Consider the following 25,163-nt stretch of genomic DNA (forward strand, 5'->3'; position numbering starts at 1 on the left):
AAGATAAACACCAAGTTGAATCGCTCGTTTTAAAGCCCTTTTCGAAAAACGTGAAAAAGTGTCCGAAATTAGGGGTTTTGACAGTATGTTGAAATGTTTGCCTATCTTTACGTCTCATAGGCAACTTTGTGAGATAGATTCATGAGGATCTATTACACTTTTGAACCCATACACCTCTCCAATCCTATTCAGCAAATGCAAAGTCAGTACTTACATAGTTATTTTTCTTCATTTTTTTTGTCGTATATATATTTTTTTAATTTTAATAATATCAGAACCAGAGAGCAGAGATTGATTCTTGAGAATTTTTCGAATTGAAAATTTCTTCTGATTGAACATTGAACCGCAACAAGATGCATTTCAAGGTTTTGAAACCTCCAAAGAAAGACATCGAATTTGGAACACAATCATAAATTCGAATCAATCTTTAATAAGGTAATAATAATTTTTTTAGAATAAAAATTGAAAAACGTTAATCTAGAAAAATCCTTCCTTACAGTTCTTCTGAGTTCAGTTCTGAGTATACTTACCTTTAAAAGTTTTTAAAATTCGGTAGCCTAATAGTTATTGGGGTATCTCTATCTACTCATAAAATTGAAAATGAGCAACGTTGTGAAGTACCTATATCCTTTGTATTGGTTACCGGTGAGGCAGAGGCTACCTAATATCGATACAATAAATTACCTAATATTAATATGATAATAATTAAAATAGTCAGTTGTTTCATTATCAATTTAAAACTAAAGGTAGATACTAGGTATGGAATATCTAATTGGAGCGCAGTATACACTGATGATTATTAATGAGAAGGTTTAATCTTTGGATCTAGTACATATGAATGGTAAATTTCCACCATATAGGTAATACCATAACCGCATTCCTCTCTGCAATTTTCGATTAGATAAGCTGGATGATTTAAAGTACGTTTTTACGCAGGTAAAATTCCGATTAATAAACCACCTTTCCCAGATACACCCGGAATCAAGTTGGTTAATTATTTTATGATGAAAACAAACACCTAATTCAAAGGAATAGTTTCCCAATACAAAAACACTTGGAATATTCTAGCCCACTTATCCGTTTGTAATACCAAAATTAATGACTTTAATTCGAGTGAAATTATTACGCATACACACACACATACCCATATAGTTAACGAAGATAAGAAACGGTAGTGTTTATCAACTTTATGACAATTTTTTAATCAAACGTCCGATACAAATAATTTATGTTGGTATATAGTCAGGTAGCATTAGCCAACAAAAACACAATTTTTACTGATTTTATCGCACGCCTCTTTTTTCTAGTTTATTTACGTTTTTTTTTTCGTTTTTTTTTTAAATGTTACTTGCACAGGTACCTACCACACAATTTTTCTACGAAGAAGATAATAGTGTCGCTTTACTATTATCTATCTATACTCAGTATTTGTGTGAAATATTCCGACAGTAAATTCATTAACATTGTGCAAAGGCGTCGTTAGTTGAATGTGTTAAAAAAATGTATAGCAAAAATTTTAACGAAATTTCCATCGTTGAACGAATCTACCAACGAATTTTAGGATTACGAAACTCAGATGGTCAAGAAGAAATAAACCAGGCTGTTGGTCAACAAAATGGTGAGTGTTTTACGATATTTACCTACCTACTAAAAGAAAATGTCGATTAGTTTACACTGAATTGTGATTATTTGACTATTAAAAATAAGAGATGTAGGTATTTTAATTAATGAATAATTCTATTTTAATTTCCGTTTTATCGTAAACAGTAAAAGTAAAAAAAAAAACGAAATTTATTTTTACATCACAATTTAATATTTTATCCCAAAAATATTTAATTTAAAAAAATTCAATTTTTGTACCTTTATGGTTTACTCGAATAACGTGGAATAAAACAAACTACGTGCTTTGTCAGCTCCAAGTTCGCAAAAGTAATTCTTCATATTTTTAACTGCCTACATCACTTTTTAATAATATTTTCCACGAAGCCCTTATACCTACTCAAAATAATTCTACGTTTCAATTTTTTTTCGAACGTCATTAAAGATAAGTCAACTATCACCCCACGGCCTACAGATTGAAAAAATTAGGTAAAATTCAACCAGTTTTGTGGACTGGTTAAATTGCAGTTCCTTCAGCTCTTCTCCTCCTTCTCAACCCTCTTTAATTTGATCATTTTCAAATCACTCTTTTGAAACGTGATTTGGATAATAAGTATCGATTATTACATCATGATTCAGTTAGGATTTTTTTGGTGTTTTCGTCATAGTCTTTTCCTCCCCTCCATTTTCGTTCCCTGTGCAATTTGGTAGTTTTCAAAGCATTCATTCGAAACGTGTGGTGTATTGAAAAGTGATGATTTTGTTTTGATGATTAAAAAATTGCATATCTAAAGATAACCAGGCGTATCGTCGATTTTATTCAATGAGCCGTTGGCACTTGGTTGTTCCCACTCAAACCTATCGCGATGTTTCAAGATGTACGTGGGTATAACTTGATTTCTTGATTACAATAATTTGAAAAAAATAAAATGTTCGTTAAAGCCAGACCGTTAATTTCAATAGAGATAAATTAAATTGTGCAAGCTTAGTAGGAAAATTAAAAAAAAAAAAAAAAAAAAAAACATTAAAATTCAGAAATGAAATTGTTATTAAAACGAAACAATTTTAAAATTTTAAAAAATTAACACCAAGGCCATCAATGCCATCATGGTATTTATATGTTTTCCAGAAATGCATACCTATTTTTTGAAAAACTGATTCAGTTTTTCCAACCTATTGAGTGCGTTGTATTTTATTTTATTTTTTTGAACAAAATTAAAATTAGGATTTTTATGTAAAATGAACTTTTTTAATAATTTGGAAGATGAAATGTGATGGGAAAGATCCGAAGACGAAGGCATTTCATAATTCTTATACCTGAGGGAATTATTTTAAAAAGATTATTCATTTCGAAGTGTTCGCATTTTAAAAACAAACGATTCAATTAATAATAGAAACATTTCAAATGTATATTCATGACTGTTTAACAAAATCAGCTACTTCCTAGTCCATATAACGATGTAGGTAGTCGAAGAAGAATTCCACATACATTATGAATAATTTCAAGCATGGGTTAAAGTTTCATCATGATATAATTATTACGAAACCGCCAACGAACGTATTCTCTTTTAAAAATTAAAGAGAAACAAATTCGGGAGTTTGCTATCTTATTAGCGCGGTGATCATTTCGGTTCGACTTTTCCTTTATCCATATTTCTTTGAAATACCATTCTATAGAAAACCGGAGTTGTGAAACCTGCACTAACTGGACCTAGCCAATATATCTGTAATCACATAATAAGCGAAATTAACCCATAAATTAGTCACCAGACCACCAGTGCATTTTCAGTGTGTTCAGTGCATGTAGGTATGTAGATTGTATAAATAGAGTTATTTTAAGGAGATGTGCATCTCATACCCAGTGTTTGGTCCACACACCGTTGAATATGGCAGGGGCTAAAGATCTAGCTGGATTCATGCTGATGCCATATTGACCCTGAAAAATAAAACACCATCTATGATATTTGCTTATGCTACTCGTAGTATTATATATAGATATGATGCGGTACATAGCTACAGGTAATAAACCAGTTTGCAAGCTGGTGGCACATACTGCAGTAAGAACGATACCAATGATGGCAAAACTGAATTTAATCGGCAACGTGTCCGGTTGACTATTACTCCTTGGGTCAAAAGCTCCGCAAACCATGCAAAGTAGAAAGAAGGTACAGAAAAATTCCATAAATAGAGCCTGCGCTGTGCTCAAAAGCGGATTAGGTATCGTTGTACAAAATCCGAACGATTTATCGACACCATGGAATAAGATATCGTGCGGAGTAACAATCTGTAATTTTCCATTTGTTAAGTAGGTACATAAAGGTGCCTCAGAGGAGGAGTGAGGGGTCCTCGATCGCATTACCTAACTTAATAGCCATTATAATCAAGTTTAAAAAGGATAGATACAATTTCGATCCTTATGTAAATAAATACCTACAAATCAGCAAAGAACATACCGTTAATAATTTATATCCTAAGCAGGCGCCTAAACAGTCCGCTGTTACGTAGACAAATGCCATTTCTGGTTTAACTATTCCCAACATTATTGTCGCCGCTGTTATCGCCGGATTCAAATGTGCTCCACTGATGTGAATGAACATCTGCATAATTTTTTACCTAATTTTAGTCAAATTATTTGCATAAAACTATAAAATTTACATTTTTTTTTTTTAACAAGTAAAATGTTATCACCGAAGAGGAACAGTACCTACTTATTAAAATATTTCCATCATAAATGCCTGTGCTTAACACTCGCACATCCAGAGTTTGATACTGGGCTTACAGTCTGCCTAATACCCATCTAATACCTCATCAAATGTACAAACCCACTTCCAAAACCCTAAAACCCTTCATAATTTTATCCAAGCCGTGAACATTTTAGGACCTGAAATACTTCCTACACACCCATACTTACCACTATGATACAAGATATTATGAAAGCAAAAGCCATCCCTGCCTCCAACACAGAGGGTGGTTTCTGTGTGAATCCGGTCATTATGCTCATGCAACCGAAAAACATGAAAAATCCACTGGCCATTACTTCGGCGACGAAAATCTCCACGGCGTTCCATACGTTAAAATTCATGTATCAATAGAAATTCCTATTGAAGAAAAAAAAACAAAAAATAATCGTTTTTGTATAAAAAACAGTATGTACACGCCTCATCTAACGTTATTGCAAATTAATTGTTTAGGTAAATGGAGATATTGGATAGGGTAGGATAAGTTATAGGGTCAACGACACCATTATACTAGACACCTGTACTATCTAATACCTCGTATGAGTATCTATTGCTCAAGTTTAAGTTTAAGGTCAAGAGTACACAAGACTAGCTCATCACTGATAACGCAATCACAACAACGACTTTTTTCTTTCATCTTTTATATATTGTATAGTCATTTGAAAATTCAGCGGATGTTATCCCTGTCAAATTAATGCCTTTAGTATACCAGCTATTTTAAAACTTTGTCATCTCGCGTCTTCGTTGTGATTTTAACGCTCATTCTTCACAACAATGCGGATGCTGCGAGTTATACGCTGGTCACATATGCTTATACCATTGAACAATACCCGCATGGAATACGTTTAAAATAACTCATCACTTATGGGATGTATTTTTAACCATAAGTATTTTGATGCCATGCTCTTTTCAAAACAGACCTTGGATAAGTTAACGTTACGCATATCTATACCATACCTACTGCAAAAGAGATGTGATTATTTACGAGTAGGAAGGTATAGCTTCCATGTAAAATGCATACTTCCGACTTTCTTATCATTAGCTGCGTTATTTTACACTTTGTGATTTTACTTTCTTGATTTTGTGGATTGTGATCCGTTAGAATGGGCTTGAATTGGAACGAGTTGTAGGTACTCGCGTACATGTGCATATTTAGTTTAGACACTTTGATCAAATTTTCATATAACGGTAACAAACGTAACTTATGACGCTGGTCATAAATTTGCTGTCCAACTCTTATCACGGTAATGCGTATGTACCTAACTCATATACCTGTACAACATAACAACTATAAAGGCTCTCACGTCATAAGGTGTAATGTATTATTGTACTTTATCTTCTGTAAAAATTGGGTAATTTTGCAAAACCTATTGTTAGGATCTAAAATAAACACGTCTTTTTCCAAAAAAAGTTGCTCTTATTCTGCTTAGTATCAACAGGTAAACAGCTGTTAAGATTTAAAATTGTTCAAGACACTTAAAAAAAAAAAAAAGTACCTACCTATCTTAATCGATAAACGGCCGGTTTATCAAAGCATGGAAATCTCAGGTATGAAGTATTAAAATCTAAATATCTATCCAATATTCGCCAAGATATTCAAAAAAATGAAATGAAATTTATTATAAAAAATTTTGCAATTTTCTTAACTGATTGGATTCTAGTAATAATGTGATTTAAATAACGAATATTCTGTTGATTTCATTTCTTTCTATACCCTGAAAATTTTCTGATTATTGAGGAATTTGACTTGATATAAAAATCGGTATACCTAACACCAAAAAGTGTTTCAAATTATTTATTTATTTTTGTTATATAGTTTTTCGAAACATTTATTCTCGTGCGCAATTAAAAAAAATAAAAATAATTCTGAAATATACATAGAGCAATGCATTTTCCTAATAGTGAATAAGCATGTTTAGTTGCATACCTTATGCCGTTTCAATAATAAAATCGATGAAAATATATTCGCGAAGAGTTTTCATGATCATACCTGCTCTAAAAGACAAACGGTATAAATTATTCAAAGCTTCAAAAATGAAATAAAAATTTAAAAAAACAAAAACAAAAAAAAAATGAAAATTCCAAGTTTTAAACTCCATTGCATTTGCAAGTGTAGGTAAAAAAGTTAAAGTTTAATATTTTCATGATTATTTTTCAACTTGAACTTGAAGTATGAAAAATGTTGCAAATATTTTGTTCTTTATTGTTGATCTTGAAATGTTGCTTTCAAAAATGAAAAATTTAAGTTTAAATAATTTTATTTATAGCAATTCTTGTTACTGATAATTTTTCCATTCACTTCTTCATCGAACCAGCAAAAAAAACACTTTTTTCCATTGCAATTCTAAATTGTGTGTTTCCAACTTGCAAATGTACTTAATTTATTTTAAATTTTTACAAAAAAGTTCACCGCTCTTGAATACCTTATTTCTAATTTGTGTTAATCTTTTTCATTTTTTTAATGCTCAATTTTGCCTATTTTTGGATAGTGACAGGCGTAAATTTTTGTAACGAGAAGTTGAAATGGACGTGATTGGTATACTACTCGCGCACATACGGGTAACATTATGTGACTAATTGGCATTTCCATAGAAGAGGCTGACTGTATTGTAAACTAATATTGATAACGAAAAAAAATCAGGATGTTATGGAATGAGATAAGAATTTAATTGAAGAACATTTTTCAACAAATTATTAATTTGCTTTTTTATTTTGAAATAAGTTCCATAATCTAACTTTATTTAAGGCGAGTTGTCTCGACAAAAGATTTTCATTTCGATTTAAATTTTCTATACTTAAGTTCCTAAAAATTGTCGAAAAGAATAATTAAAGCAATCGGTAGATATATCATATCAATCAATCATTTCTTCGTTCAAAGCATCTAATTGTGAGTAAGGTTTATCATGTTGTATATCAACTACGATGCCACTACATATAATCGTCTCACAAAAATAATTATTCATAGCCTAATAGATATAATACTCAACTAGCTAACATAAATTTTTAAGCAACGGAAGCTGTTACGAAAAACATAATGATTCAATTAAGTATTTTGATGAAATGGCGTACTCATTAACACAAAATTAATTAAGATCTACAGATACTTACACGTTATTAAAATTTTAGCATATAAAACAGACGCAAATTGAATGAGCTTTCTGTGCTACACCGAACTTGAATAATGAAGTTACCATAATTTCAGGACGTTTACAAAATCCAAATAATTCGTTCGCAGTTTTAAGTAAATAAAGTAAATTATAGAGTCATGATCAATATGCTAGACCAATAATTCCAAAGAATGTTTTCTATTGTTTATTTACATTTATAGCTATCACATAAGGAAAATGTAAACCGAGGCAGGTATTCGAATTTTTATGCTTAAATGTTACAAGGTCTCGAGTACCTACTACCTACCTATGTGTTTGTTGCATTTTTCCTTAAGCGCATCATTGTCATTAACGATGTTATTTTATGTCTATAGTAATCAGTATAGCATGAGTATATGTTTGACGATACGTTTTTCCGCAATAATGGAATTTTATTCCTAGTAGCCAGTAAGTGCAGTCGGTTAGATTTTAAACAGAGACCACGAATTAGGAAGGGAAATACATTAGGTAGGTGTATGCTGTTCTGATAAAACATTTTAATCGAATATCTGCTGACTGTCTATCACCAAATTTTTTTAATAAAAAATATCTGATCAATTTTAACCTATTGAAATTTACGATTATAATTATGTAATAATTTGTAATTTGGGTAAAAATTAAAACATTACGCAGGTCGTAACAGTACACTGGTAGATATACTGTTTACAAACGACTTTCATCGATTATTTTCTCAACAAGCTTAAAACACATTGCCTAGGCCAATAAAAAAAAATAATGTTTATGTATATTGGCGTCAACATAATACAAAATTATAAACGATTTTAATTTTTTTTTAACATCATAATCTGCGAACATAATCGCAATACCGAAAAGTTCGGGTTAAATTGGCCGTTGCCCCTTTGTAGTTCATGCCTTTGCGCCTCTTTCGCATCCCCACCAAGCCAGATAGAAGTTGAATAAAAATTAGAAACGTGCTTTCTGCTTTTACTCATTCAGACTCAGTATCAGTGAATCTGCGGCCGGACAGACATGTTTCGCGATCAAGTATTCGGCGTAATCTGGAAGATAAAACGGAAACGAATTTTTTTAAATAGAATCTAGTATGCGAATGAATGCTAAGTAGTGCTGATTTGATTTGTGAAAACATTATAAGCAACATTGTTTCGTAAAGCATTCGATTATATCGAAATAAGGTCATCGAATTACTTTCCACAACCCACAGCTTCTACATTTTCCGCTCAGGTAATTTCGTACGGTTATTTTATTATTCATTGTAAGATTTCAACCAAGTATTTGACATTGTTCTACGAGTTGGTGTCTTGTATCTGCGTGTGTTTTATTCTGTTTCATTCGCGTTTATCTGTAAAAATATTTCGATAAAATATGAGTAACGCTTGGCACTTTGATGTTATCAAATGTAAGTCGAGTAATATGTATACTACCTACTTAGTGTATTTTTGTTTATTTGTACTTTTGTTTTGCATAATTACTTTTGAAAAAATTTGCTTCGATTCGAGTGTATTCGCAAATTATTTACATACCTATTTACCTGCATTCTTGCTCAAAACCACGAGCAGAATATCAATTACCGGCTGTATTTACTTAGTGGTTAGTTACCTAGCTACTACTGATAACTAAACTACCTAAAATCGACCCTTCGCGTATCTAACTCTTTGATGACTGCTCTCATCAAATATGAATTTAATGCGATTCGCTGGATCATTTTTATTCAAATTCTATTTATCGAACATTCCGTACATATGTTCTAGAAAACTGGAGAAACCACGCTCGTGTGATAAAAGAATTCTTATTATTAATTGTATCATTCACGAAAGGGTGTTTGTTGCTAAGCGATTACAGTGTTGCCGCGTTTCACGTAGAGCATTTTCACTATTTCACTAGACTAGCTGATTTTGCTGATTTATGATTAACTGCAACTTGAGAGAAAATACTCTGTTGCAAGTTGCACTTTAATTTTTGACCTTTGAAATTTGAATAATTCTATGCTGTACTTTTGAACGAGATCTAATGTGATTTTTTATCGAATGAAATGTATAAGGTCTTGAAAAGGTTGCAATATTTATTCCACCGAACGTATTTATTTTATTATTTTTATTACTATGTATAGGTACCTATAACATTACGATAAACAATGAAATCACGTGAACAAAGCTATTATGATTAATGATCAATTAAAACTCGATTTTTCTTGTTGTTATGGTGTGTGGTATTATCTTCGAAAATTCTGCACACTTACGTGGTGAATTATCTTTTTGTTTCGTTTTATTCATTATCATTACCTATCTACCCAGTGGAATTTTAAATTAGAAGTTTGTTAGTTTGTATAGTTAATTTCAATTTAACTAAAGTGCCTAGGTACATAGGTAGCAGTCTAGGTATTTACTAACTATCACATTTCTTGGTGACAATATTTTTAATTATGCAGATAAACGCCGAGAAACCGGTTCAAGTTGGCCATAAAGTCATCTGTGATCATATGTAGTACCTATACTATACAGGCAGGTAGAGGTTAAATTGAGGTATTTCATATCTACGCAAAAATATGTCTCCTTCTATACTTTCTAACGAAGATGAAAAATAGGAGGTGAAAAATTGAACTACATATCATAAAATTTTGATTACATATCCTATGGTCAAGGAAAAAAGCGAATATTTTTATTTTTTTATTCGAAACGAAGCGAATAAATGATAAACTAAGGACAGATAAAACACATTGTAAATATCATTATTTCGTCGACCTACGAAACTGCGGGGTATTGTTATCATACTTTCGTACTGATAGCTATCGTATTGGTGACGCAAATTCGTAATAATCACCAATAAAATTGAAAATTTGGAAAATTTGCTTCGTTTCGAATCGCAACGGTTCGATATTTCAAACGCTTTTTAGTTCTTATAGTACCGAAGCTGGAGGGAGGGGAGGGAGAGGCGGTTACCTGAAATGAAAAGTTTGAACAAGACGGTCCTGTTCTGGTATGATTAATTAAAACAGAAAAAACTCCTACAAATACGTATCAGTCGTCGTTCGTTCAAATTCAAAGAATTGAAATCTCCTAGATTTCAATTAAATTTTGGCTTTGGGATGAATTTTAATTACATAGGCTTTTTCTGTGAATGATTTTATAATCAAGCTCCTATTCCGAAAATAGACTTTGAGGGTCAAGTTTTACAAGGTTTTGTCTGCAGATTATTGTCATGGTTTCGTATTTCACAATTTTCTTCAATTCTTTTCCATTTGTGTGGATGTAACATGTGATGTGATTTTCAAAAACGACCCTGAAAAAATTGTTTCATGGAGCTAGGTACTTGAAAACAATTTCTGCTGGAAGAGAAATCATGACTCTTGAAATGACTTTAAAATTTCAGGACTCGTTCTCGGTTTCTTTTCATTACGTTCTACGTTACTGAAGTTAGTTAAAGTAATTTTCGGTTGCTTTTTCAAAATTTCGTTTACTCAGGTACTAAAATAATTACTTTTTGATAAAATTTTCAAAAATTCAATTTTTCTAAATCTTGGTCTTACAATAAATTAGTAGATACCTATTAATAGGTAAAAAGAAAAAAAATGCCCATGATATAGGTAAAGGTATCAACAAGTGAATAATTTAAGAAAGTAATCACTTTTTTATTCTTTTCCAACTGGGTACACTTCCTTTTCAGCATTACAGTTAAATATAAAGCCCTACAGCCTTTGGCCAAAATTGTAGCAGTCTTCCTTACTGCCAAAAATTGCTAAAAATTGTCGCTTGTTCGTAAAAAAATTCAAATTTCTCATTTTTTCCCTTGAAAAGTGCACAAAACTTTCGCTTCTATTGCCAAAAATGTCCTAAAGTCTTGCTTTTATTTTGCTGAAACTGTCAAAATTTCCCTTTATGAGAATATTTTTCTAAAAAGGGGTTACTTTTCACCAAAAAATTACAAAATAGCCTCATGTTTCTGCCAGTAATTTCCAAAAAGTCTATAGCAAAATAAAAATTTTTGTTTTTTATCAAATTGGTAAAAAATCATGCTTTTTATTTCTAAAAATACCATAAATTGCCTAAAAGTTGCACTTTTTTTTTGCTAAAAATTGCTAAAAGGTTTCACGTTATTGCCAAAAATTAGATACCTACCTATCTACCTAACCACCCACCCACCCACCCACCCATTAAAAATTATCGCTGTTTTGCAAAGAAAAATCCAAAAAGACATTGACAAAAAAACGCTGCCTTCTTCACTAAAATTTTCAAAATCTAGCGTTCATGTCAGAAATTGCGAAAAAGTCTTGCGTTATTATGTATTTGCCCTTTCTTTTCTGATGAAAATTTGGAAAAAGTTGGTATCAGTTGTTTGTCGATGAAGAAATTGCGAAAAAGTCTTGCTTCATCATTTGCCATTTCTTTTCTGATGAAAATTTGAAAAAGTTGCGGTATCAGTATTTTTTGCCAGTGAACGGTGGGTAATGATATTGGATGGAGGGAGGATTTCCACCTTAGAAATTCAGGTCAAAGAGTTAATTCCACAGTGAATTATTGAAAAACTTTTTCGATTTTTTAAAAATTTATGTCAAGCTGGTATAAGTTTATAATTTGTACTAAAACTATTTCCTTAATTGTTTTAAAAATATGTTTTTGAGATTTTTTGATGTTTTTATTTTAATTACGTAGTATCGAAATATTCAAAGGCGAATTATTTTCTGAGATGTACTCTTTGAAAAAAAAAACGTTAGAATCACGTTTCCACGATTTCAACTAAATAAAATCTCAGAATTTGACCCAAAAAACCTCAATTTTGAAAGTTACAGGTAAAATCAAATGAAAAATTATCGAGCGCTTGCTAGTGTGTTTCAAATGTAAATTCTTCAATTTATTTGAAAAAATATGCATAAACTCCTTGTTTAGGGGTTCCTAAAGTGGGGGGGGGGGGGGCTCTAAAAGAAGGATTCAAAATTACGAATTTAAGGGGAACTTAATGAACTTTTTCATCTAGATAATCGAATATATGTATACCTCAAAACATTACGTTTGGCGCAAATCGCAGGTTTCTAGCTTTCCAGGGATTCCCAAAATATTGAAATTACGAAAAATTGGAAAATTGGATTTTTGAGTACCAGCGCAAAATTTTATTGAGCTCAAAATTCGGTAGGATGGAGGTCTTTCAGATACTAATAAACTTTAAAAAGCTTTTTAGGGAGGTTCAAAGGGGTAAGTTCAAAATGGTGGTTCCAAAATTTTCCAAAAATTAAACCCCCCTCCCAAATTTCTGCCCTCGAGGGTCGAAAATGGGGAAATCACCTCGCATAAAGTTTATCGGGTTCAAACAGATATCTTACGCTAAAAAAGTTTTTGAAAATAATACTCAGTGGTTCCAAAAATTATTTTTTTATTTACAACTTTGGGAACCCCTGGAGCCCAAAAAATGGTCATTTTGGATTAACTAACCACGGATTCGTATTTGGGACATTTATTACAACATTTTAAGAGTGGTCGAGTCGATAACTGGCTTGGGGCCAAAAAGGCCTTATCGGGACTCCTTCTTTTGAAGATTTTCAAAGGAGGAATTTTTGTCCACGTTTTTAGGATCGACATTTTGCAAAGTTAACTACCTAATTTTCAACCGCACAGTCGTATCGCGATTAAAAACGTCAAGAAATTTGACCCATGTGCGTGTATGACGATCCCCTTTTGTTTTCCAACTACGAGTATTTACCTATACTTCAGAGAAAACAGCTGGCAATTTTTTTGCTACTTCGCATTATTCATATTAAATTAATTATAACACGCATAGGTACTTAAATATTTGAAGCTAGAGAAAAATTACTAAAATCTCAAATTTGACCTTGATTGCAGTGTTTGACAATTTTCGTTATTTTCGAACTTATTGCAGCGTATAATTAAACAACGATACAGCAGAATTCTAACGATAACTTGAAAGTATTTTGCCAGATACGAGTGCACCATGTGTGTGTATTTTACTTGTACACGTCAAAAATTACATTTTTCGTCTTCAATTTATACATGTAATTCCCATCTCCTGTCAACGTAGCATGTTTTTCCTTGTCTCGAAAAGTTCGACTTGATTTTTCACAGAGTGAATATTGGCTTGAGAGGGGTTAATCTAAAAATAAATAAAATCTCGTTTCAACATCACCGCACCTTACTTTTTTAGTGATATTTTGTCAAATTTTATAATTTTTACGTTTCGAGTTTTCAAGTAGGTAGTTACCTACATCTACTTAACTGGTGATTTTCATCGTATAACGAGATCGAAAGATAAATGCCAATAAGAGCACCGAGCACGAGCTCGCTGGTCTACAGTCAACAAATTTCCCCCTCAGTTACGTCATTCCTTATTATGAAATTACGCAAGGTTTTTTGTTTTTTACTGATAAAATGCATCGGATGATTCAATTTTGAAAAATCATCACGTGAATATAATAAAATTAGGAATTGTTACGAATATCGTATTTCGTCGTTATCAGCTAATTGCCAATTGACATTATGTAGGTATGTATATGTATAAGAGAGAAAGAGTTCGATTTTTCAAGTACTCGAAATACGTAAGTTTGTAGTTCAAGTGTACGGTGAGGTACGTTTGGCAGCTGGCTCGTTGAATGAGAAATGACAGTTCAGTGTGTGCCTAATGCCTATAGTTATTTAGAAGTTGTGAAGCCGCCGATGTGTAATTATTTTCTGGTCGACGAAATGCAAAAACACGATAGTTATGCCTTATTGAGTGAGTGCATTTAAACTTTTACAACTTTCACACTTACAGCTGCATTTTTCTTATTGCTGTATTATGTATACCTATAATAAGCTATACTTACTGTAGATAGTTCATTTTGTTTTGAATTTTCAGCATGCTATTATTGGTGTACTCAAGCGTGATTTTTTACTTTACAGGGCAGCAAAGCAACGTCTCCAAAGTCATGAAGTCGATTACTCGAAAGAATAGGATTGATACCTTGATGCAGATATTCTTGGCCGAATTTTTCGGCGCTGCTTGTCTGATGTATTTTGGATGTATGGGTTGTTTTGGCAGTGTTACCGAAGTGGCTAAATTACCACCGATGCAAGGAGGATTAGTGTTTGGATTTGTTGTTGCATCCTTAATTCAAGTGAGTGTATACCTAGACTTACCTGTACGTCTAGTGTTGAAAACCCCTATCTTACCTTTTTGTCCAAATACATATTGAAATATGCAGGCTGGCGGATGTGAAAGATGCAAAATATGTTTGTGATTTTAATGACCTTTGCAAGCTTTCTTCTCCAAAAATATCCTCTTTAAATTCTCTGAAAGCAAATAATTTGGGTCGCGTTTTTCTCTATTTTTTTGTCCCTTCTCCCATCATCTTATCATTTCAAAAAAATCATGTCATTGTAGAAGGTCTTCTTTCATTCGACGAATTAGTTACTTGCTTCAAAAGACTTTGTTTCCTTCAGAAAAAAAATTCGCATCAATGTCGATTGATTAACATTCTATTCTTTTCCATTCAAGCTCGCCAAAAATAATCGATTGCTACGTTTATCAGCATTGTTGGCTATTTTTAAATCACATTTAATAATTTCTTCGATATTCTTAATGACGTTATCATTAACGAGAATGAAAATACCTATTATGTTACATTGTGAAGTATTCGTCGCTTCGATGTGATGAATTGTTTCAATTTCAATTGGGCTGATTATAAACGACGTTGAAGTGTCCATTATAGACAAATCAGTTACTTATACGAGTGTGTGTGTGACTGCATAGTAGATATAGGTTAGGTACGTTAACCCTCTGTAACAGTTTGACAAGTAAATCATAATACCCTACTCATCTTCGGGTATTTTATTTTGTAATTTGTATCGTGATTGATGTTGAAAAATTTAACAAGGTCATAAATTTTTCTGACATAGTGTGTACGGAAAACGGAAATAAAGCCCTCTTTCAACTTTGATGGGTCAAAATTATAAAATTTGTATGGGGATGATGATTATAGGTGAGGAAGTTTGACGTTTAAATTGCTACATTGGCTATCGACTATCGAGCTTCAAATGAATTTGAACCTCATGCCATATGCCATAGGTACCTACTTGAAATCTGGATATTACCAGAAAACATATTATATAGTGAGTAAGTATTGCAATGAAATTTGAAGGACCAGTGATTCTGAAAAATTTGGTCAAGTAAGGTGTTGGATGGTGATTTTTCAATTTTTAGAATTTGGTGGTAAGAATGAAACGAGGGGCGAGTAGAGATTTTACTCTTTTCAAAATACATAAGGTCTTGAGAAAATGGTTGCAGAATAGTCTTAAAAAGATTCATCGCAGATTCAGCCTTTTAATTGTATATTTTTCTTTCCACAAGAGACCGTTTTGAACATACACCCTGCGATTTAAACGAAATTAATCTAGATTGAAAAGCGTGTACTAAAACCACCAAAACCAAAATTTCTGAGAATAAAATTTATTGTTGGATTTTTGGAGAATTTTTAAAAATTTGAAAAAATCTGTTTCAAGGACAATTTTTAAACTTTTTCATCAAATATACATTTTTTGAGAAAAGTGAATCAATTTGAATAATTTCTTCAATTTTAATTCCCACACATCCATAACTGCTAGTTTTAGACCATTCTGGCGTCTCCAGAAATTTTTTAAAAATTTTCTCTGGAAATTTCAAATCACTCTGAAAGAGTGGGTCAAAAATGTATTTAAGCATCTACAACTTTGGTGGGTGCTTATTCAACACCTTCTCAACCATTTTAGGTGGTTATCACGAAATTCCACAAAAATGATATTTTTGATTGAATTCTCCACTTTTTTCTTTTCAAAAGTCGTTTTTCAGCTCACCCATAAATTTTTCTGAAACTGAAATTTATTTTCTAATTTCCATCGTATTTTTATGAATTTTTGAAAACATTTAACTTACTTACCTGTGACAAAATTCCAATAGAAAAGTTTGTGATTTCTTAACGAAACCCCTAAAAAATATGTACGAGTATTTGTAGGTGTCCTACCTACTTGATGTTTCCATGCCACCCTCTGGGTATGTTTTTCATACTTTGGAGTTATTTTCTAGTATATTTAACGAAAGTTCCATTGTTTATGTAAACTAAAAAAACAATATTTATCAAATTGAGATAACGAAGTTGATAAGTTTTAGTTTTGAAAAACCGTTTTTTATGTGTTTATTTCATTTTCAACGTTTTTTTATGTCCTAACTTTTACATTTTTGAATACCTACCTATGGAGCCTATATTGTATACAAAGTTTTTCCTAGTCTTTTTGTTGTTGGAAATTTCATTTTTATGTACCTATCAGTAGATATAACTACAGGTAGGTATGTTCCTAAGAAATAAATTTTACTTTGCGTATTACATATACCTCCCATATAGCACACATGTAGGTAGGTATGTATAAGTAGGTACATATTTTGTTTTCCTGAAATTTCTGCACCATTAGGTATTGCTTATCCCTTTAAAGTTGAGGAATAGGCAACATATTCATAATGAGAGCTTCCTTATTTGTATTTTTTTTCGTATGTACATAATATCTACTGTCACTGTACCTCACTCATTATCAGTGCGTAAAATTTGAAGTGTGCTCGTCTTTTTACGTCACATATGTATTTACGTCAAACAAACCACTTACCTATACCTAATGCTGTGTATGGTGAATTGTGAGTGAATTTTCGACATGGATGTGTTCTTATTTAGTGGGGGTCTGTTCAAAATTTGCGTAACGCTGACTTTTGATTACATGGAAAAAATCCAGTTGTGTTGCTTATATTATGTTAGATTTTTAAACAGCTGGAAAAAATCTAATTTTTAAAGCAGGCTTTAGAAGTATCTTATTTAACAATATTTTGTCTGACTTTCAAGAACTTGGAAAAAATCATGATAAATTCTTGGCATTAGTGTCCCTTGTAGTCAATGATATGATATAAAAAATTCAAAATCAGTTTATTTCATTAAATAGAACGTATTTCCCCAAAAATCTGTTTATGTAGTAACAAAAAATTGCGCTAGTCTAATAATTTTCACACCACTGTACCTAACTCAAAAAAGAAATTCAGTTGCCTGAATGAATAATTAAGAGTTTTATAAAGGTTTCAAATTTTGCAATTTCTTTATAAAAAAAAATAAATACAAGTAGGTAGCTAGATGCTTAAAATTCCGTAGCGCTCAATTGGGAAATTACAACTTGAAAAATCTTTTGTCTATGCGCCATTCCGACTACTTTCATTTTTTCAGATTCATTTTTGACATGAGTAGATATAATTTTTTCAAAAAAATATACTCGAATGTACTATTTTGAAATGTGTAATCGGGCAGCTGCATTGCAAATTGTGTAGGCAATATATATTTTCAAAATCATCGCGTTTTGAGAATCACTTTCGATGTCGCTGAAAATAGACCATTTAGGCAACTTTGTATCATGAATTCTTATAGAAAAATAAGTGTTTGAGTGATCAAGAAATTCATTTTGTAGGTAGCAAAGATTTATTTGATATTGACACTTTTTAATAAAGACTTAATTGACATTTCAACTCTGAATGTTTCTTTTTTTAAATTTGTACCTACCTAAAAATATTTTAAAACTTTGAGAGCTACGATAATATGGCTAAAAATTTTGTTTCAGGATATTTTTTGAAATGATATCTCTTTTCATCTTTCTAATAATGTATACACAGGCACATACTTATACTTATTCAAAAAGTAGGGAAACATACTTGAATGAATGAATGATTCTAATTTCTTTGGACGAATATACTAGGGTATCCAACAAGTAGTGAAAGTAGTGAAAAAGCAGTGTTTTTAAAAATGGGTAGTGAAAGTGGGGAAAAAGTGATGAATTTAGTCAAACAAGTAGTGAAAAAAATGAAAACAATTCATTAATGCATTCATGTGTTTTGTTTCGTTTTTTTATAATTTTGATTGGAATTAAAAAATACTTTGTATGCAAATTTTCTTTCAATTTCAATTTTTTTGAAAATTTCCCTGTGAAAAATTTTGACTTTGTTAAAATTTTTTGTGTATGGGGGGAGAGGGGGAGGTTGAGTGGAGAATTTTCTGCAAATTTAAGTTAGTTGAAAAAAGGAGGAGAAAAAAGTAGTAGGCAATTTTTTTTTAAAATCCGTTAAATAACATGAATTTTACCAGTGTCTGAAAACACCCACTGATTGTAAACATGTGTTTGAATCAACCAGAAATATCGTTACCGTAAAGCTGAAACCGAGTATGTCCATAAAAAAAGTACGATTTTACGCATCACTGATAAGGTTCGGATTTGCTCGGAAGGATTCGTTGAGTCCTGATTGAACATCGGTCATCTTCGTTTATCTTCCCTGGTGCACTTTTACTGTACCCAGATGCAAATTTTCAAATTCAGGGTATCCCAGAGTGACAAGTCTTATCAGTGATGCACAAAAACGATTTTTTTTCATGGACATACTCGGTTTCAGCTTTAAGGTAACGATAGGTATACTTGGGTCTGAAAGCCATCCACCGATTAAAAACTGTGTCTGTCTCAAACACAGGTCCTTACTTGGGTCTGAAAACACCCACCGATTGAAACAGTTTCTGTCGCAACCACAGTTGTTTTTAATTTTAATTGTTTGATTTTGGCCAGAATGTGGAGTAGGTAAACAGCTAAACACTGTGGCTGATTCAACCACTGGTCCTTACTTGGGAGTTGGGTCTGAAAACACCCGCCGATTAAAAACTGTGTCTAACTCAACAGCGGGTCCTCACTTGGGTCTGAAAACACCCACTGATTGAAAGCGACGTCTTCTGACTCTATCAAGGGTCCTTACTTGGTTCTGAAAACACCCACGTGTGGTGAAAAAAGTAGTGAAAAAGCATTTTTTCGTTTACTACCTACTTAGTTATTCTGGTCCTGTTTTGTACCTAGGTGCCTATTTTGAAAGATGTAAGTTATTTTGGCAAACTTTGCTTTAAAGTAATCAATCAAACAGGAACAAGATTACATTTTTTGTGAAATATTCGGTTTGTATGTACATGTAGGTACATATGTTTTTGGTCAATGTGGATGCCAATCAAAACAATATTACTTAATGCAAATTATGATTTCGTCATCGCCTATTTCAACAGCTTTGGCAGGATTCCAATTGTCAAACTTGGGTCATTTCCTGATCATGCTCAGCTGTGAAAATTTTCAAAATTTTGATTGATAACGCCTACCTACCCTACTTATTCTTACTTAATGACACCTTGAATTTGAAACACCGAACACGTGCCCAAAAGATGAAATACACCTACGACAATGTTTTTTAATTTCATGAATTCATAATGTTCAAATTACTTACCTGTAATTTGTTGTTCGTCAATTTCGAGTATCTACCGATCTACTTGCTGTCATTCCTATAAATAATTATTAATGAGTATCATTTTACGCTTTGCTCGACTTTCACCTAAAGTTTTTAATTATCTAAATAGACATTTAGTTCACTACATACTTGCAGTATAGTTTTAATTTACGAATACTTAGATAAAAACTAACGATCAAAATCAATGATTTTTTTTGTGCAGGGCATCGGACATATCAGCGACGCTCATTTGAATCCTTCGGTAACCTTGTGTGCCTTAATTTTGAAAAGGATAAACGTATACACTGCCATTATCTACCTAATAGCCGAATGTTTAGGATGTACTTTTGGATTATGGTTACTGCAAGTAAGTTTAACTTCATATACCAAATCTTCAAATCGACCATCTCAACCATGAAGTAATTGCTCGATGAATCGTTTCGATTTACTCTGAAGTGATTACTTATTCGTCCTGTAACCTCGAATTCGAATTAAGTATACCTAACTAATGTGCAATATGTCTCTGTTGCAGGCTACCACACAAGACATATTTATCGAATACATGACGAGTAATTCGACTAGCGGATTTTGCACGACAACCATACATCCGTCAATTGGCATCGTGCGAGGATTTTCAATAGAATTTTTGTGTACTGCCTTCTTGATGTATGTCGTATGTTCAGTTTGGGATTCGCGAAATGCTCATAATTCCGATTCGACTCCACTCAAATTCGGCATTTTGGTCGCAGCTTTATCTATTGCAGCTGTAAGTACATAGATTTTTTGTGTCTAAAGAATAAGATTTATCCACCTTATACGTTAGATGTAGGTAGTAGGTACCTAGCAACTATTTTCTTAGTCTACCTTCAAGATAAGATTTTTTTGATATATAACTAACTAAGTATAAGAAATCAGCACGCGAGATAGATAGCGTGTCATTTCGACCTTATGCGGCTTAATCTTGACGAAATTATATACGATGGATTACGAAGATGCCACTTATTACATTATTTCTCAGTATAGGACTTATAATGCTGTATAAAACACCTACGTAGGTTATGCAGATATGCACCAAGTACTATAAGTACTGTGTGTTTCTATATTCTGAATTTGAATTTTATCTCAATCTTGAACAACTTTTTACTGTTTTTTTGCGCGTACGTGATCGAAATTCACAAATGCGACATTTTTCTCTGACTGTTATCTACTAATCCTTAACTTGAATTCGCATCAGAAACGTCAAGATAACACCTTGTCATCAATTCGTTAAATGTGACGATGAGTAAATTGTTTTTCAATCTTCGAGTATGGTCACAATTTTCTTATCAGTTCTGACAATTATTAATCTCTATCACGCAGGTATCACGATTTAGACCATGTGTGGAATAGGTGAAAGGAAATCAGTAAATGAGATTTGGTACCTGGTTGGAAGGTTCATCCTGGGATGTCTTGTTGTCTATAGTGTTCAAGATCAGACAATAATATTATACCTAGGTACTTGGAAATTCAAGTTGAGAAATACAATTTTTGAAATTTTCCTGTTGGAAATTTAAGTTTGAGTGTAAGAATCTTCTTCATCTCTGTCTAATTCGAAAAATTCCAGAATCAAAATTCCCCAACAACAAAGTTTATCTGCTCATAAGATAACAAAAAAACATTTTCAAGATTTTTGTGATTTATTTTTGAATTTTGATTTTAAAAATTACTTATTGGGAAATTCCTCTGTTGGAATGAAATGCCCACCTGCTGTACATTATATTTTTACCTAAAAATTCAGAAACAAAATTTTAATGTATTTTCAAAATTTTGACATTTCTTCCAGCACTTGTAAGTATAGGTTTTTATTTCATCCGAAATAAATTTTTTTTCAATAGAAAAAATTGAAATCTGAGTTTTAAATTTCAAAATCGAAAACCTACATTAAAAATTTCTTTTCTTTGTAAGAAATTTACCAAAATAAAACTTGAAATTACCTCAATTTTTTTCAAAAATTTCAATCAAAACTTCTTATTTATTTACATTTATCCCTCTTTTTGAAAAATGTTCAAAATTCATCTGTGGAATACTTACATCAACTTTCAAATGTGTGAAAATTGAGAGGGTTTCAGTTCTTAGTTCGAACGTGTGTCGTCAAGGGTCACTTTTCATCAAAGTGTAAAGAAAGAATCAATCTTCAAATTGAAAAATTCAGTTCTAAATTGAAAAGTTGTCGAAATTTATGAACATTGCTATTGCAAAGTTGAAAAAAATGGCACCTTGAATGAAAAAACTTTTCATTTTGAAATGGAAAATTTGAAAGAAGTTTAATTTTTGGTTTGAAACACGAGTTTTATGGTTGATAAATGATACCTACTCGTAGACCTACCTATCTTTCTTTTTTTACACTTTCGTTGCCCAGTCAAATTTGTTGTCCTCCTTTCAGTCAGAAAACACCCAGTTTTCACCCCCCCCCCCAATTATAGTACGTGCATAAGGAGAAACTTTTTTGGGGGGTTTTCTCAAATGCTGAACCAGTACCTACTCACATTTTGCTGGGTAACTGTTTGTCCTCAAAAAAAAAAATCGATGAATGAATACGTCTTTTTGCTGCTTGAATTCTAGACTACTGTATTTAAAGAGCAAATAAGCCTCATCTTTTTATACTCGTATTTTTTTCCTTACGGAATACCCCAATAATTTATTTATAAAGTTAGGACATTGAACGAAGGAGTCCTTGAAAAATTTCCCCAGCAGTCGTATGGCTTTTCAAAAAGTAAAAATGTCAAGGTCAAGGAAACACGTGTATTTGACTACTTTATTTGCTAAAAATTGAAGTAATGGGTTTCGGTACCCTGAAAATTATATCTTGGAATTTTAATGGTTGTTTACCTGACCAGAGGTAATTAACTTTGGGTACCTACTCATTGTTAGTCGCTTGTTCATGAAAGGTACACTTTGACCATACTAAATAAACAAAACTGGCCTATTTGAAAGGAAAAATATGGCATAGACCTAAAATGTCATGCGATTTTCATTTATGTAGGGTACTAAATTCCTGCCTCCGAATGAAAGTTATTTATACCAAATAAATGGGCCATGGAGAATATTTCTAAAATATGTTATTAGGTACCTACCTATGTACGTAGATATACTACGTTGAAAAAATAAAACTACGACGAGTTGGTAATTTCGATGTTACATTAACCAGAGATACAACGTAGGCTCTACAACGTCCATGACCATGTACATTAAAAAATATGTTAAGAAAAATAATTATTTTTCGCTTGTCAGCGTGTAGGTAATTTTTGATTCAGTTCCAAAATCTCGAAAAAAATTAGTATCAAATATTTCAATTTTTAGCGCGTAAATATTTTATTTAAAAATATAAAATTTATATGTTTCAGGGTCCGTTCACAGGCTGTAGTATGAACCCAGCTCGATCTTTTGCTCCTGCTTTGATCAACAGCGTATGGGATGCGCACTGGGTATGTTAGAAACTGAGTAATCACAGCCCGAATGTATAATTTCGATCGATGCATAATCGATTTTTATTTTTAAACAGGTCTATTGGTTCGCACCTCTGAGTGGGAGTTTATGTTCGACTTTGTTTTACAAGTATTGTTTCACGACGCCAGAACATCCGTCTGAAAAATCAACAGATACGGTTTTAAAATCGCCCGATAGTCCGATTCACGAAAGTAAACCAGCGCTCGGTGGTAAAGGTCAAAATTCTGTTTGATTATTTAATTGCAATCATTTCGAGGCGCTGTGTGATATTCATCAACTATGACATTATGGTAAAATGATACCAGTACGTTTCACGTAGCTTATGTGATGGAAAAAAAAATTAAGTTATTATTTCAACTAGAGATTCAATTTCATGCTACGTGTTACGTTATGATTATGTGATTGAAACCTTTTCTTATACCTAGCTGTGGTATTTGGCCTAATTGAAGGCGTTGTGTTGTTTTTTTTTTTTTAATGAATGGATTCCAAGTATTAAGTTATGATGGTTTTTAACGAGTAGTTAATGAGGGTACATTTTACAGCTGTTGTGAAATTGTGATTCGTCTATCGCGTAATTGCTTTGATAAGAGTGGCCCTGAATTTTTTCGAGAATTTTATTCAAAAGTATAAGATAGGGTACGTGGAGTGATTGATGACTAAATTGAGAAATACCGGTACGTATAAACGTCAAGTCGGGATGTTTTGTTACATGACATGTAACGAAATTATGATAAGACTGTAAAGTGTACCCTCTCTTATGAGCTAGGAGATGTGTATTATTTATGTACTACCAAGTACGAATTACCTATCCATGATCACTTTTTTTAAAAGCTTTGGTATTTTTATAATTTATTCGTGATTATTTTACAATTTTCGCTCTTTTTTGCTGTGAATTTTTTTTTATTGTTTTATTTTTTTATAATGTATTTTTATATTTCAGCAGGAATATTATAATTACTGTATTTTAAATTCAGTTTTATACATACTTTGAAAGTCATTTCAGCTACTTACTTATCATTTATCAAATAAAACGTTGGGATACCCAGTGAATTTGAATTATTATGTTTATTTGTATTTGAGAAACCCTATAAATTAGATCTGTTCGTCGATAACGTGTTATTTTACATAATTTGTTTTATTTTACTTGTACGAGAAATAAATCATTCGTGTTTGTTTCAAGATTGTTTATTCATTATGACTGAGTACGTAATTACCTTACTCGTAATTGAGTCAGAAATACCTAGATTAGTTTTTTTTATGCAACTGTTCTAACATTCGTGTACTGCGACTTGAAATTATTATTCAAAAACAAAGATCTATTTTCAAGTTGATAAAGCAGAAACATTTTTTAGCCAATAACTCACCAGTTTCTCAGATTGAAAAATAATTTTTAAAATTTTTGATATGATGCGATTTTTAAAAAGAAATTGGTAGGGAGAGGGGGTGAATTACCTGGTTTTTTTTGCAAGTTTTCAGCAACAAGATCCGAGCAAAAAATTATTATTCAGCGTATAATAATTATCAAGAACTTTAAATGTTGAAAAAATTTTGATGAAAACTGCCTTTATACTGAAAATTTTCTACCAATGAAATCCTCTAGTGCTATTTTAGACTTTTTCTCTTTTCAAAAATGGCAAATATTTATTTTTTCAACATAAAATAATTAAATGAAATTATTTCTGAAATAGATAATTGATTAGGTAGGTTCCTATTCTTATTCAATTCATGTTTGCAATTTTCGTCATTTGAGTTGGTAATCAGTGTTAAGTAGAGATACAATTAGAGGAAGTTCGAGTAAAGGAGGCATGCAGTTAGTACCCCCTCCCTTTCTTATTTAAAAAATAATAAATCTCAAATTTTCGGAGTTGTGAAAACAATTACAATTTCCAAAAACATAAAAACAACTTTACCTATTAAAAATACA

The 25,163-nt window shown here is 31.9% G+C and overlaps 2 protein-coding genes and 1 long non-coding RNA gene across 6 annotated transcripts; 1 reads left to right on the top strand and 2 right to left on the bottom strand.

Moving 5' to 3' along the window:
- The first annotated feature begins 1,349 nt into the window (after positions 1-1,349).
- LOC135844872 (aquaporin-like) lies at positions 1,350-24,418 on the top strand. Of its 4 annotated transcripts, none has more exons than XM_065363255.1 (6): positions 1,350-1,618; positions 14,347-14,561; positions 19,977-20,120; positions 20,286-20,519; positions 23,137-23,217; positions 23,295-24,418. In XM_065363255.1, exons 1-6 carry the CDS (start codon positions 1,501-1,503, stop codon positions 23,469-23,471), a joined length of 969 nt encoding a protein of 322 aa, XP_065219327.1. In that variant the 5' UTR covers positions 1,350-1,500; the 3' UTR covers positions 23,472-24,418. The 4 variants fall into 4 exon arrangements, with proteins under 4 accessions (XP_065219327.1, XP_065219331.1, XP_065219329.1 ...); XM_065363259.1 differs by lacking the exon at positions 1,350-1,618 and adding an exon at positions 8,427-8,686; XM_065363257.1 differs by lacking the exon at positions 1,350-1,618 and adding an exon at positions 8,730-8,861.
- On the bottom strand, positions 2,984-8,060 carry LOC135844874 (aquaporin AQPAe.a-like). The gene is made up of 6 exons (XM_065363261.1): positions 7,446-8,060; positions 4,511-4,697; positions 4,053-4,196; positions 3,653-3,883; positions 3,458-3,535; positions 2,984-3,323 (listed from the first exon to the last, which is right to left on the bottom strand). The coding sequence occupies exons 2-6, from the start codon at positions 4,679-4,681 to the stop codon at positions 3,222-3,224; spliced, it is 726 nt and encodes a 241-aa protein (XP_065219333.1). The 5' UTR covers positions 4,682-4,697; positions 7,446-8,060; the 3' UTR covers positions 2,984-3,221.
- Positions 8,541-9,041, bottom strand: LOC135844875 (uncharacterized). The gene is made up of 2 exons (XR_010558656.1): positions 8,891-9,041; positions 8,541-8,804 (listed from the first exon to the last, which is right to left on the bottom strand). It is a non-coding gene; the product is annotated as an uncharacterized LOC135844875 (long non-coding RNA).
- Positions 24,419-25,163: the final 745 nt, after the last annotated feature.

The sequence above is a fragment of the Planococcus citri genome, chromosome 4 (assembly GCF_950023065.1).
Source record: "Planococcus citri chromosome 4, ihPlaCitr1.1, whole genome shotgun sequence".
Classification (NCBI taxonomy): domain Eukaryota; kingdom Metazoa; phylum Arthropoda; class Insecta; order Hemiptera; family Pseudococcidae; genus Planococcus; species Planococcus citri.